This window comes from Pelophylax lessonae (assembly GCF_965119305.1).
Source record: "Pelophylax lessonae genome assembly, chromosome: 2".
Classification (NCBI taxonomy): Eukaryota; Metazoa; Chordata; class Amphibia; order Anura; family Ranidae; genus Pelophylax; species Pelophylax lessonae.
The window spans coordinates 540,995,049-541,010,693 of NC_138769.1; the positions used below are offsets into that span (position 1 = coordinate 540,995,049).

General features: G+C 46.7%; 1 protein-coding gene across 1 annotated transcript in view; it reads left to right on the forward strand.

The window, feature by feature from the left end:
* The window catches only part of AKAP11 (A-kinase anchoring protein 11), a 189,068-nt gene that overhangs the window by 93,590 nt on the left and 79,833 nt on the right, over nt 1–15,645 (forward strand). The window contains exon 6 of the mRNA XM_082244878.1: nt 84–345. Within this exon, the coding sequence (XP_082101004.1) occupies nt 84–345 (262 nt within the window). The remainder of the gene's footprint in view (nt 1–83; nt 346–15,645) is intronic.

Below are 15,645 nucleotides of genomic sequence, written 5' to 3' on the forward strand. Positions count from 1 at the left end.
GAATAAGGATACAGTCTCTCCTTTGACATGTATATTTATACTGTATGTACAGTATTTTCATTTACTTTTCTTTATTTCTGCAGAATGTTTTTTCCGGCTCTCTATGTATGATGACCTCTGCACCGCTTTCACTCTTTAAAAATGACTATCTGTATATCCTGCTGAGCAAGTATTCAGCTGGAGTACTGTATGTAATAAACCAGGACTGCTTGAGAATGAATAAAAAGGAAGATCATCATGAGGACGATGACACAAACCATTCGGTCTCTTCAATTGAGGATGATTTTGTAACTGCATTTGAACATTTGGATGAAGAGGATCCCATAAATACAAATGACAGCCGAGGTACTGTATCACCTCTTCATGCAACCTACAGTATATTGGTTGTGAAATCCATGAATACAATGCTGTGTCTGCATAGGTTTTGATTTCCCTAGGTTTTGTAAGTGTACTGTAGAACGCTGCATGACTACTACCAAAATAGTTAAAGCAGTATTAAACCCAAAACCACAAATGTAATATATTGAAGATTGCCAATCATTATATGTGGTGGCTGCATTAGTTTGCTCTTTTAGGTTTTTTATCTCTGTTTTCACCTGGTGATCTGTCCAATAACACACCTCCTGTATTATGAACTCACTCTGGATGACGGAGCACAGGGGGCACAGCATTGGCAGTCAGGGGGAAGGATAGTGCTAGATGTACTAGCAGAGTTAAATACAGTAACAAATGAAAACTGAACTAAAGAAAATACTTTATAATCAGTTACCACAAGCAGTTTTTTTTCCCTTTTGGGATAAAGGTTTCCCATAAATAAATAAAAGCTGATCATTGTAAGCACACCTGCCAGTGTTAAATGGTCTGTCTCATCCCTGTAATTGCAAGACAGCTTCTCTGTATAAAATCGACAGCCAATGGCTGGATCACCAGATGAAAATAGAAGAAAGAAAGAGCCTGCAAATGGAAATGAATGCAGCCATCACATCTTAGATTTGGTAAGCTGCAATATAATGTTTGCTTTTGGATTTGATACTGCTTTAAATCTTCCTGCATGTCCTTTGCATTGATATTAGGGCTTTTGTTTTGTGTTTGACCAGTCTACAAGCCGTTCTGCCTGGGATTTATCGAGGTCTTTTAACCTCCCTGGCGGTATGATTGTTTCCGATTTTAGCTGCTGAAAACGGTACCATTATTTTGCTTGTAATTCTTAAGAATGAGCAGCCCAAACCAACTATTTACATATGATTTTTTTTTACTGTGCATTCTACTTTATAACATCTCAGGTATGATAAAGTTTGAAACACAAAATCATAAATTATAATATAATCAATAACTATAAATAAGTTAAAGTATATATATATATATATGTATATATATATGTGTGTGTGTGTGTGTAATATATAAAGTACAGTAAAACTGCAGGAAAGGGCACTGGGGGGCAAACTAATGTCAATTTATTTTATTTTGTAATGTAATCCAATAGGATTACAATATATCAGTGTGTTTGTGTGTTTTACTTCTCAAATTTGCCGCCGATTCCACCTCCTTGCGAGCGTCACGTCCTCACTTGCTTTACCAAAAAAAAAAAAAAGGATTGCCGATTAGTTCTACTTTATTTTCTGTTCTAAAAAAGATTGAACAGTCTGCAGAAGGGCTGGTTCTCAAATAATCTTGGAAATCATTCCTTCCTGTTAATAAGCAGAATTACCAAATTGTCTGACTGAGCCTGTATCGTGGAGATCTGTTTACTGGATTTACCATTCCAATTCTTCCACCATAGGCATCAATATGCCTTGCTAATGTTTGGTAGCTGCCCATTTAATTTTTCATGAAAGTCATGAAACTCAACTAATAGTTGTTGTTAAAATAATAGCAGTGGGGAATTAGGATGCTTATTCAAATCTATAGAAAATGGGTGAAATCAACTCTTGAATTTTTTTTTTTCTCGTTCAGAAAGAAGTCTAATGCTGGCCATACACTATACGAAAAACCGTTCAAGCTCATTTTCGAAAAATGAACACTCGGCCGTGAGCGCAAACAATCGTGCCATCATGTAATGACCATTCGTCAATGGAAATAAATCAGTTTAAACACATTAACCTTTTAGTTTATCGTTCGTTCGGCAGAAAATTTCCAAACTTGTCCTTCGTTTTTTCCGCTCAAAAATGTCACAACCGATTACCGATTCGTGCCCATTAACTTGCTGAGAAACGAAAGAACTGTCCAAATGACCGAATTTCGGTCGGTTTTTCGTATAGAATATGGCCAGTTATTTTGTCCTATTTGGTGGCCAGCTTTTGTAGCTGAGATGCATGGTGGAAACTGTCCTTCAGAGAGTTTGAACTTGCTCAAGAGACATCTTCTCTTTTTAGATGAGTAATCTCCTTTTAAAGTATTCTGTCATGCCGCTATTGACCTTCATCTCTGGCCTCATGCACACTGCAGTTTGACAAAGCTCAGTACAGCTTTTTTTTTTTTTTTTTTACTGAGCTAAAATACAGCCCATTAATTGTATGTGTCTATGCACACAGGGCGCATAAACAAGCGCCATGCATTCTTCAGTAAAAAAAACAACTGCTTTTTGGTCAGTAATTTAAGCCTCATGCGTGCAAATGCACACAAATGTGCGCAAATGGCCATTGACATATCATGTAGAGCAAGAATGTGAGAATAGATTTTTGTGCAAAAATGCGTGTAAATACGCGCAAATACATACAAAAACAGAACGTCTGAAAAAGTAGATGCTCAAACAGGAGTATCATGTGCAAGAGGCCTTAAAATGCTGGTTGCCTGGCTGTTTCTGACTTTCTGAGTAAATTTGGAGTCACAGATCTTGAACAGGTGTCAAAACATCTGGCATGTATGCTTGTTCTGTGGTAATCTTCGAGGACTCATTCACACGGGTAGAAAACACACTGCATTTAGATGGGTACAGCAATAGTTTTGTATGCATCTAAACACAGCATTATAGTCATCAATTAATCCCTTACATGTCCTTTTTTTTTCTTTTCTTTTTTTCTATGTAATCAATTGTTAACTTGCAAACAAAAAGTAATTAAAAAATTATTTGACTTCGCCCATACACACAGGACTTATTCACACGGGCAGAAAAAAATGCTACATTTAGATGCATGCAGTAGATCAGGGCTTCCCAAACTTTTTTGGGCTGAGACCCACTTCTGAATACAGTTATTTTTTGGGACCCACTTGCTTGTAATTGAATATTGTAAAGCGCTACAGAATTTGTTGGCTATATAAATGCAAATAATAATAATAATGCATATTTTAAAGGGAGGAGGATGTTAAATTAAAAATATCAATTTACTACTTTTCAATTTATTTTTGAATACACTTACTAATTATATAAATAAATATAAGGCTATATGGCACTCACCATCCTTCCTCTCCCAGCTGTCTACTTTGCCCTCTCCAGGGCCCAGCACACCTCACCCAGAGTCTCCATGATGAGGAGCTCTATGCTGGTCTTGGTGTCCTGGCTCTTCTCCTTCAGATCCTTTGGGGTCACAGAAGCTGCCATGAACTCCTGATCTCGCCGGGCTACCTGGTCCTCCTATGACACAGAGGCTGCCGTCTCGGCTGCGACAGCTGAGAGAATCCCGCCGCCAGTCTGGCCACCACTGCTGCCGCCAGCAGGACCGAGGAGCTGGCTCTGCATCCCATAAACATATCCTACATAACAACCCACATACGTACTCACTGATGCAAGTATCCTCCTCGTGGGATATGCAGACCAGCCTCTGTAAACTGGGCGGGGTCCTGAATACATTGCAATTTGACTGCTCTGGCTCCCTATAATTTGCACAGGCTTGCACAGCACAATTTAGGCAGGCCCTTTCTCAGTGATTTCCGGCTCATCGTAACCCACTCAAACGCAGCTCGCGACCCACCAGTGGGTCCTGACCCACAGTTTTGGAACTCCTGCAGTAGATAGTTTTTTTGAGCATCTAAACGCAGCACAGCTGTGTCTACATACGAAAATGTGTGCTGCGTTAGGACACAACTGCAGATTGTACTCCCATACGCACATAAACTCATACTGTATAAACATGAGTGCTTTTAGGGTTTTTTTTTTCCTTGCTATGTGAATGAGCGCTTAGCTTTGCCAGCAAGAACCTTTTTGTTATGCAGAAAATACTCATCTAAACACTTTTTTTTTTTTTCTCGCGTTTTTTTTTTTTGCCTTGTTTTGAAACGCTGACAAGCCTCAGGGGCTTCTGCAGGCCCCTGGCGCTAAAATTATTGGCACTAGAGCTAAAGCACTGGAATTGCTGCCTGTCAAACACTAAGCCCAGGAGCTGAAATAATGCGCTTCCGACATTTCTGCAGATGACTCCATAGGTGCACACTGTAGAAGCAAATGTAGTCACAACACTTGGTGATGTGTTTACATCGGGAATGTAATGGCTTCACCTCTCTGTCAGTACAGAGACTCTGACTGAGCTGTTACAGCTCTCTACAGCCTCTCCCTAAAGCAGTATATTACTACTATAGTGATCTATTGCTGGCTGATTGCAGCCAGTAATAGATCGTTCTTAGAGGTGATCTGCTGATGCACAGCTGCATGCGGGACCAATAAGGACCAGATCCACGTCCACATGGAGAAAAAAAAAAAAATACAGTAAAACCTTGGTTTGAGAGTAACGTGGTTTAAGAGCGCTTTGCAAGACCAGCAAAATTTTCAAATAAATTTTGACTTGGTTTACAAGCGATGTCTTGATATACAAGTAGCCTCAAGTCACAGCTGAGTATAAAAGAGAAGAGAGGCGCCTCTAAGTGTAGCAATATGGTTACATTTAATGAAGGTACAACATTTAGCAACTCACATAGTTGATGATTGGAACAGGCACATCTAAGGATGCAGGCATCAGGGGTAAAGCTGTCCACATAGGACCATCCTCCGCATCGCCATCTACGTCATCCCTTCCATGTTGCCCCTCGCTTTCAGATCGCTTTACTGCAGGGTGGTCTTCCCGGTCAGGATTACAGACTGGCAGCCGGCGGTGCAGAAGATGGTCTATGTGGACAGCTTTACCCCGGATGCCTGCGTACTTAGATGTGCCTGTTTTATTCATCAACCTTGTGAGTTGCTAAATATTGCACCTTCATTAAATGGAACCATATTGCTACACTTAGAGGCGCCTCTCTTCTCTTTGGTACTCTGTAGCTCCTGCTGGATTTTGCTTCTAATCCCGTTGTGGAAGCGGCTATTTGTGGATGGACATTTTATGGTTATATAACCTATCGCAATGCTATAATCTTTTTATATGGACTATAAATTGAAGGATTTATGAATAAATGGTTGTGGAACGAATCATCTGAGTTTCCATTATTTCTTATGGGGAAATTCGCTTTGATATAAGAGTGCTTTGGATTACAAGCATGCTTCCGGAACGAATTATGCTCGCAATCCAAGGTTTAACTGTATATGTAAAAAGAAATGCATTTAAATACTTGCGGTATATACAGTAGCATGTGTGTATATATTTTTAAAATGAAATACAAATATCATATAGGTTGCACTAGTGAGGTTGGATTCACTGCACGCCCACTAAATGTTTATGTACAGTATCTCACAAAAGTGAGTACGCCCCTCACATTTTTGTAAATATTTTATTATATCTTTTCATGTGACAACACTGAAGAAATGACACTTTGCTACAATGTAAAGTAGTGAGTGTACAGCTTGTATAACGGTGTAAATTTGCTGTCCCCACAAATTACCTCCAGACACAGCCATTAACCACTTAAGCCCCGGAAGGTTTTACCCCCTTCCTGACCAGGGCCTATTTTGCGATTCGGCACTGCGTGACTTAAATGGACAATTGCGCGGTCGTGCGACGCTGTACCTAAACAAATTTGACGTCCTTTTTTTCCCACAAACGGAGCTTTCTTTTGGTGGTATTTGATCACCTGTGCGATTTTTTTTTTTTTTTTTTTTTTTTTTTTTTTTTGATCATGCGCTATAAACAAAAGCGTAAATTTTCCAAAAATATCAATATTTTTCAAATTTTTTTTTATATGAAATTCCCCAAAAGAAAAATGTAAAAATCAAATTTTTTTAACATTTTAGGCCAATTTGTTTTGTGCTACATATGTTTGGTAAAAAAAATTGCAAAAAGCGTATTTTGATTGGTTTGCGCAAAACTTATTGCGTTTACTAACTAAGGGAAAGATTTTTGCCATTTTTGTTGTTTTTTTTTAACGAGTAATGGCGGCGATCTGCGTTTTTTTTTTTTTTTTTTGCGGGACTGTGACATTGCGGCGGACAGATCGGACCCTTGACTGACATTTTTGGGGTTACCAGTGACATTACTGCAGTAATAAGTGCTATACATATGCACTGTTACTGTAAAAATGACACTGGCAGTGAAGGATTTAACTTTATTGGAGAGGGAGGGGTTAAGTGTGTCCCTAGGGAAGTATTTCTAACTGTGATTGGCTGTGGCTACTAGTGTAAGAACAGAGATCAACAGTCCTACATAGTAGAACCGTGTGATCTCCATTCTTACACAGGGAAGAATGACAGGCAGCTTTGTTTACATTAGCCGCCTGCCTTTCTTCCGGTGTAACGGACGATCGCATGTGCCCGGCGGCGTCCCTAGAGCTCCCTAGAGCCTTACAGGCTAGCGACTTAGCCCTACGTTGCTTTGCCTGTGAGGGCCTGACCGCCTCAGTAAGTCGTGCGGGGGCCGGCAAGCGGTTAATGTCTAAACCGCTGGCAACAAAAGTGAGTACACCCTAATTGAAAATGTGCAAATCGGGCCTAATTAGCCATTTTACCTCCCCAGTGTCATGTGACTCGTTAGTGTTACAAGGTCTCAGGTGTAAATGGGGAGCAGGTGTGTTAAGTTTGGTGTTATCGCTCTCACTCTCTCATACTGGTCACTGGAAGTTCAACATGGCACCCCATGGCAAAGAACTCTCTGAGGTTTTAAAAAAAAAATAATGGTTGCTCTACATAAAGATGGCCTAGGCCAGTAATGGCAAACCTTGGCACCCCAGATGTTTTGGAACTACATTTCCCATGATGCTCAACTACACTGAAGAGAGCATGAGCATCATGGGAAATGTGGTTCCAAAACATCTGGGGAGCTAAGGTTTGCCATCACTGGCCTAGGCTATGAGAAGATTGTTAAGATACAAACTGAGGTGCAGCACGGTGGCCAAGACCACAGGTTTAACAGGACAGGTTCCACTCAGAACAGGCCTCGCAATGGTTGACCAAAGAAATTGAGTGCACGTGCTCAGCGTCATATCCAGAGGTTGTCTTTGGGAAATAGATGTATGAGTGCTGCCAGCATTGCTGCAGAAGTTGAAGGGGTGGGGGGTTAGCCTGTCAGTGCTCAGACACACTGCATCAAATTGGTCTGCATGGTTGTCGTCCCAGAAGGAAGCCTTTCCTAAAGATGATGCACGAGAAATCACGCAAAAAGTTTGCTGAAGACCAGCAGAAAGCAAAAAAGCAGCGCCAACTAAGTGTAGCATTTAGAGTTTAATAAGGGTAAAGAATTTGTACACTCACAAAGGTAAAACGATATGCCAGCATGGTAAGTAAAATGGGTCATCTGCAGAGTCTCTCTAGGCTAGTGACAGATGGATGCTGCTTTGACGATGTGCTCATTGATGGCTGTCAGCGTTTTCGGACAGCGTTGGTGTTTCCACGGTGCCTGGGTCTGTGCAGATCCGAGGGTGACGTCCGATCCGACAGCTGAGAAGGCAGAAGAACCTCATCTGACAGCTGGGAAGGCAGCAACCTGCAACCATGTCTACACTAGTTGAGTGCCATAATATTGCGGTTTGTTTGCTGAAGACAAGCAGACTAAGGACATGGATTACTGGAACCAAGTCCCGTGGTCTGATGAGACCAAGATAAACTTATTTGGTGCAGATGATGTCAAGCGTATGTTGGGGCAACTAGGTGAGGAGTACAAAGACAAGTGTGTTTTGCCTACAGTCAAGCATGATGGTGGGAGTGTCATGATCTGGGGCTACAGTTCATTGAGGGAACCATGAGCTACAGTTCATTGAGGGAACCAAGAATGCCAACATGTACTGTCACATACTGAAGCAGAGCATGATACTCTCCCTTCGGAGACTGAGCCACAGGGCAGTATTCCAACATAACAACCCCAAACACACCTCCAAGAGGACCATTGTCTTGCTAAAGACGCTGAGGGTAAGGCTGCATTCACACTTGAGCGTATCGTTTTCGCACGTTTTTTTACCGCGATTTTACTGTGATTTTACCGCAATTTTTACCGCGATTTTCAGGCGTTTTTCTCTTACGTCCTCCGACAGTCGCTGCCGCCTCTAAGTCATCACTGTTGGGTATTGACTTCCGCTCCGCAGGAGTAGCTAGGCATACAGACTTAGTCAAAAGAACATAGGCATTTGCATATACACACCCATGGGGGCTGTCCCATCTGGTCAATACCCACCTGCAGTGACCACTCCCAACTCAGTTTTAATCTGCCTAGCGTCGGGAGTAGTTAGGCTTCCCTGTGCTGGGGCTACAGTCTCAGCACATCTAATCTTTTATTTAATTTTCTTTGAAAATGTCAGTTTTTTCTTACTTTACTAGCTGTTTATTTTGTCAGCTTTAGTTTTAGTCGACTCTTCGGAAGAAGATGGATCATGCGGTGCTGGTATTCGGACTGGCCGCCCTGGGTCTCCAGGGCAGAGGGTCAGATGGACCCCCAGCCCGCCATCAAGCGTTCAGCTATGGTTCGCCCTGGCATTATGAACGACCCATCCCTGCTCACAGCAGGGATGCAGCCGTGAGGTGGCTACCTCACTGGACGCATCTGCGATGCTGCAGTGCAATGTCCCTGGCTAACGGCATTCCCTGTCAGATGAGGACAGTGGCTTTCCGTTCTGAGAGGCGCCCCACGCCATCTGGTACAGGTAAGTACTTCTGTGTGGGGCCTCTGTCTGGGGTGGCAGTCTGTGTTGCTGTGTGTTCCCCATGTCTATGCCTGTGTGACTCCCTGATGCGGTCCCTGCGGGGATCGCTTGTACATGTGCTGCAGTGCTATGTGTTTTTGGGGGTCCCCTTCCCTGTGTCACTTCGGTGTTGGTGGGGGTGCAGACTGAGTGTGTGGCGACCGCAGCGGGTGAATCCGCGCGGCCCGCCATTTTAATTATGGGCAGGCATGTTGGGCTTCTTTGTGGGCTATCTACATGCTGTTTTTGGCGCCATCCACCGCCATTTTGCGGTAGCCGAACGATCGTTCCGACCGCATGTTCGGCGGCCATTCCATGCAATCCTATGGGGCAGCCATTTTCCCTGAGTCATGCAGCCTATACGTTCAGCCTACTCTAGCAGCAAGGAAATCGGTGGCAACACTCTGCGGGGCTCTGCAGGTTATTGCTCTCAATATTTTTTTCTGTATGGTCATTCTAGCTCAGTTTTGTCTTCTCCTGTTTTGGGGTCTTTGTCACTGTAGCTGTAGCGGTGGGCTGCGCACTCTGCAACGATCTTAAAGGCGCAGTACAAACTTTTTTTGCACTGTTGTTTGTCATTTGAGCAATGGATTCTCAGGACAGAAAATTTCCCCCCAACTCTGGTGGGGGTTCCCAGTTCTCCTGTGGCCCCTCTGAGACCTGATTTGGCTACTGTAGTGGCATCCTTTGGAAATCAGGTCTCAGAGGGGCCACAGGAGATCAGTGTCAATCATGGAAATGCTGATGGCTGAACGTGCTGCTAAAATAGAGGCTCGGATTGTCTCTCTCCTCTGATCAGATGGTGATATGGCTGCTGCTGCTGCGAGCGTGCCCTTTTCAGGGTCTCGCTCATCCTTGGACCCGCTGGGGTCTGAGAGGGAGGCAGAGGTGAAGGGGGTTGATACCTCCTCCCCGGGGTCGCCTGAAGAGCGGGCGACCATGGATGAATTAATTGTTTTCTGTTAAGGAAACACTGCATTTGGAGGATGAGCCCAGTCCTCCGGGCGTTGTGTCCTCATTTGGGACGCACAGGACACGCAAGTCGACGCAGGTTTTTGCCTGCCCTGCTGAGTTTCATTACACAGTTAATGAAATATGGCGCACGTTAAAACGTCCATTCCTGGTGCCTAGTCGGTTCAAATTGCTTTATCCCTTGATCCGGCTACGGAATCACGATGGTGTGTGCCTCCACAGGTAGATCACACTGTGGCCGTGTTCAGCAAGGCTACATTGGTTCCTTCTCAGGATACCCTGGTTTTCCGGGATCCCACGGACCGGCGGTTGGAGTCTCTAGCCCGCCATTCCTATACGGTGGCGGGCTCGTTGCTCAGACCCATTTTCGCGTCCGTTTGGTGGCTCAGGCGGTGGCAGAATGGACTAGGGTGCTTAGGAGCAACCTCGTGTAGGCTGGAAATGGTGGATCAAATTCACCAAGGAATCATGTATTTGTGTGATGCGGCCTTAAATGAGGCCCCTTTAGTGGCACACCTCTCTAGTGTCTCGGTGCTTAACCCGCGACTGATATGGCAGAAGAGCTGGTCGGCTGACCAGTCCTCGCGGGAAACAGTTGCTGATTTTCCCAATGCTGGCTCTCGCCTTTTTGGCGAGGCGTTGGATACCCTGGTGAAAGGCGTCACATGGGGCGAGAGCACTTTGCTGCCCCAGAACCCGAAGAACAAGTCCTTTCGAGGCAAGCGGGGTTCTGCGCCTAGATCCACTCAGGGTTCCTTTCGTGCCTTTCGGAACCAATCCAAGGGCAAGCCCTTCAAGGCCCAGGGCAACCAGAAGAAGCCCTGGGCGGGTAAGCAGAAGTCAGGCAATGCCGGCTCGGCGGGTCAGTCCACCTCTGCCTGAAGGGGCGCCCTCACTCATTTCTGGGGGGGGGGGGGACGTTTGCACAGTTTCTTCCGACCTTGGCTGCTCTGTATATCGGACAGGTGGGTTCTGGAAATCGTTCGATCGGGATACAAGATCGAATTCCTTTCCCGGCCGGCGAACGGATTCTTTCTCTCAAATCTTCATTTGCCTCCGGGGCGTCTGCAGGAGCTGCACCAAGCGGTGCAGGACCTTACTTGCTCAGGGGGTGATTGTCCCGGTGCCTCATCGGGACAGGTTTCGGGGGTTTTATTCAAATCTGTTCGCTGTGCCCAGAAAGGGGGGCAAAGTGTGTCCTATTCTGGACCTGAAAGTACTGAACCGCTTTGTGTGTGTTCGAAAGTTCCGTATGGAGTCTCTCCGTTCGGTGGTGGCCTCCTTGAGTCCAGGTGAATTCCTGGCCTCGATAGATCTGAAAGATGCGTACCTGCATGTCCCCATTTTCGAGGGTCATCAGCGTTACCTTCGATTTGCTATCGCAGAGGACCACTACCAGTTTGGGGCGTTACCTTTCGATCTCGCTTCGGCACCAAGGGTTTTTACCAAAGTGTTGGCGCCGGTTCTGGGCCTGCTGAGGGCACAGGGCATTGCGGTCTTGGGTTACCTGGACGATCTACTTCTGAGATCACGTGCCAGCCAGGACCTAGTGCGCGATCTGTCCACCACGGTACAGACGCTCCAGGAGTTCGGATGGACCATCAACGTTCAGAAATCGACGTTGTCTCCATCGGTTCGTCTTCCCTATCTGGGAATGATTCTGGACTCTGCTCAGGCAAAGGTGTTCTTGCCGGAGGACAAGCTCCGGACCTTGCAGGACGAGCTCAGGTCCCTCAGGGACAACCCGTCCTCGTCACTCAGGACCTGTATGCGGGGCCTGGGGTTGATAGTGTCGGCCTTCGAGGCGATACCCTTTGCTCAGTTTCACACGCGGGCTCTCCAAGCGGAGATCCTGGACAGGTGGGACAGACTGCCTCAGTCCCTGGATCTGAGTGTCTCCTTGAGTCGTCAGACCAGATTGGTTCTTCTGTGGTGGCTCCAGTTCCTGTTGGTGGCGGAAGGCAAGTCCTTCCGTCCGTAGGTATGGACGGTGATTACCACGGACGCCAGCCTGTCGGGCTGGGGTGGAGTCCTGGGCAACCTGTTTGCCCAGGGCACTTGGTCGGAGGAGGAGTCCTCCCTCCCGATAAATGTGCTGGAATTGTGAGCGATAAAACTCTGTCTCTTCCAGTGGTCGGACCGTCTTCGGGGCCGTCTGGGTACAGATGGACAATGCTACCGCGGTGGCTTACATCAACCACCAAGGGGACACCAGGAGTGCTTGGGCGGCCCGGGAGGTGACCGACATTTTGTCTTGGGCCGAGACTCCTGTCCCGGCGGTCTCAGCAGTTCACTTCCAAATGCTGTGTGCGAAGTGGGGATCCCCGGACGTGGCTCTGTTCGCGTCTCGGCTGAACCGACAGGTGGAAAGGTTCGTGGCATGAACGCGCGATCCGCTGGCGGACGCGTTAGTGGTCCCTTGGCATCAGTATCGGCTGATGTATGCCTTTCCTCCGATTCAGTTGCTATCCAGGTTCCTCCGCAGGTTAGCCTCGGAACCGCACCTGGTGATTCTGGTGGCGCCGGACTGGATACGCCGGTCCTGGTACGCCGACGTTGTTCACCTGGCGGTGGCGCCTCCGTGGCGGCTGCCAATGCGGGAAGATCTCCTGTCTCAGGGTCCGATCTTCCATCCTGCTTTACAGTAGCTGGCTTAACGGCCTGGCTGTTGAGACCCAGGTCCTGAGCAACAGGGGTCTCTCCTCTGAGGTCATTCCTACCCTTGTCAGGGCTAGAAAAACCTCCTCTGGTAAAATATATTACCGTACCTGGAAGGCTTATTTCGCCTGGTGTGAGTCCAGGGGGGGTTCTCCCCTCGCTCTTACTCGGTGTCGAGAGTTTTGGCCTTCCTCCAGTCTGGTGTGGACCAGCGCCTGGCTCTGGCCACGATCAAGGGCCAGGTGTCCGCACTGGCTTTTCTTTTCCAACGCCCTGTGGCATCCCATTCTCTGGTTCGCACCTTCATTCAAGGTGTGCGACATTTGGCCCCTCCCCGGAGGGAGCCTTTACCTCCATGGGACTTGAACTTGGTTCTGTCCGTGTTACAGCGTGCTCCCTTTGAAAACATTCGGGATATATCGTTGCCTCTGCTGTCTAAGAAGGTTGCCTTTTTGGTGGCAATCACTTCGGCTCGCAGGGTGTCGGAACTGGCAGCGTTATCTTGCCGTTCTCCATACTTGGTGATTCACCTGGATAAGGTGGTTTTGCGTCCGCATCCCTCCTTTCTTCCTAAGGTGGTCTCTGAGTTCCACATTAATGAGAACATTGTCCTACCTTAGCTTTGTACAAAGCCTAAGCATCCTAAGGAGGTTGCTCTGCACTCCTTGGATGTTGTCAGGGCGATCAGGGTTTACCTGTCGTCTACGGAATCCTTTCGGAAAACGGATTCCCTCTTTGTCCTTCCTGAGGGACCTCGGAAGGGCATGGCTGCATCCGCAGCGACTATTGCCAAATGGATTAGACAGACCATTGAACAGGCTTACGCCTTTAAGGAACGGGTTCCACCCTTCCCTGTTAAGGCGCACTCTACCAGATCTGTGAGTGCGTCCTGGGCCTATTGGCATCGGGCCTCGGTGGCCCAGGTGTGCAAGGCTGCGACTTGGTCGTTGGTGCACACTTTTTCCAAATTCTACAAAGTAGATGTTCTGGCATCAGCTGATGCCTCCTTTGGCCGCAAGGTTCTCAGTGCGGCAGTGCCATATTGGACCCTTGTTTTTTTTCTGGGTCCCTGGCTCTTGGTATTTGCTTTCCTGGGCTGTTGCTCCTGTTGAGCATTGTTTTTTCTGTTGCCCAGAACATTCCTTTACTGTGCATGTAAGGTTCCTTTCTCAGATGTGGGTACTGCGTTGCCTTTTCTACGGTTGCGTCTCCCACCCCTCATGTCTATACTGCTTTGGGACATCCCAACAGTGATGACTTAGAGGCGGCGGCAACTGTCGGATGACGTAAGAGAAAACTGAATTTTTGTAAAATCTTACCTGTAAAATTCCTTTCTCTGAGTCCTCCGACAGTCGCCGCCCCCCGCCCCTCTTTTGGGGTTCTTATTACCTACTGCTATGCTACCAAACTGAGTTGGAAATGGTCACTGCAGGGGGGTATTGACCAGATGGGACAGCCCCCATGGGTGTGTATATGCAAATGCCTTTGTTCTTTTGACTAAGTCTTTATGCCTAGCTACTCCTGTGGAGCGGAAGTCAATACCCAACAGTGATGACTTAGAGGCGGTGGCGACTGTCGGAGGACTCAGAGAAAGAAATTCTGTTTTTTCAGGCGTTTTTGGAGGCAGGCATTGACATCTATCAAAAACGCTTGTAATCAGCCCAAAAAGAAGCTCATGTACTTTTTTCAGCTACAGGCATTTTGCAAAACGCTCAGATGTGAACAGGGGCCATTTTAAATGAATGTGGTTTTACTTGTTGGGTGTTTTAGAACCGTTTTTTTTTTTTTAGCGTTTTTGGAGCTGAAAAACACTCAAAAACGCCCAGATGTGAATGGAGCCTAAAGGTGATGGACTGGCCAAGCATGTCTCCAGACCTAAACCCCATTGAGCATCTATGGGGCATTCTGAAACAGAAGGTGGAGGAGCGCAAGGTCTCTAACATCCACCAGCTCCGTGATGTCATCATGGAGCAGTGGAAGAGGACTCCAGTGGCAACCTTAAAAGCTCCGGTAAACTCCATGCCCAAGAGGGTTAAGGCAGTGCTGGAAAATAATGGTGGCCACACAAAAGATTTACACTTTGGGCCCAATTTGGACATTTTTACTTAGGGGTGTACACACTTTTGTTGCCAGCAGTTTGGACATTGATGGCTGTGTGTTGAGTTATTTTGAGGGGACAGTTTACACTGTTATACAAGCTGTTCACTCACTACTTTACATTGTAGCAAAGTGGACATACTGTAGATCGTCCACATTTCTTCAACACTCATTTATCAGAGCATTAGCACTTCCTGGGCAGAAAAAGCTGGTGCCACCCCAGAGCAGATCCTCAGGGCAGCCATTTGACCAACCAACGAATGGTCCCTCTATCCAGAAGTTTTCAGGTGAGTCATATCTTTAGGGATCCTTCCAGAAGTGGACTTGTTTGCCTCCCCGTGCAACGTCAAACTGAAGAGGTTCTACACGAGATGGCGTTGTCCTCAGGCCTTCGGAGTGGACTCCCTGACGGACTGGTGGAAATTCCACAAAGCATATGCTTTTCCCCCGGTTTCTGTCATCTTCAAGTTCCTGCGGAGACTCAGAATGGGGAAAGTGGAAATCGTGGTGGTGCTTCCGTTCTGGCCGAAGAGGCTGTGGTTTCCCCTATTACTGCAGCTGAGTTTTCGGAACCCGGTTCCCCTGCCCTCCAGACCAGATCTCCTGTCTCAGGGCCCTGTGTTACATCCCTCTTTGGCACAGCTGCATCTGATGGCCTGGTCCTTGAGAAGGAAAGATTGGAGACCCTAGATTGTACAAGCAGAGCTACTTCTACATTATTAAACGTTAAAAATGTAAGACATCCTCGGATTTCTCCAGTCAGGCCTAGACTTACCCTTCGCGTCCAGGTCTCGACCATCTCCGCCTTCACCGGTACTTCCTGGGCCAAACATCCCCTTGTACGCCAGTTCTTCAGAGGGGCTACTAGAGTTAGACCTCCTAGGAAACCCAGGTTTCCCAAGTGGGACCTTCTGTTGGTCCTGGACTTTCTTTCACTGACCAAACTGGAGCATG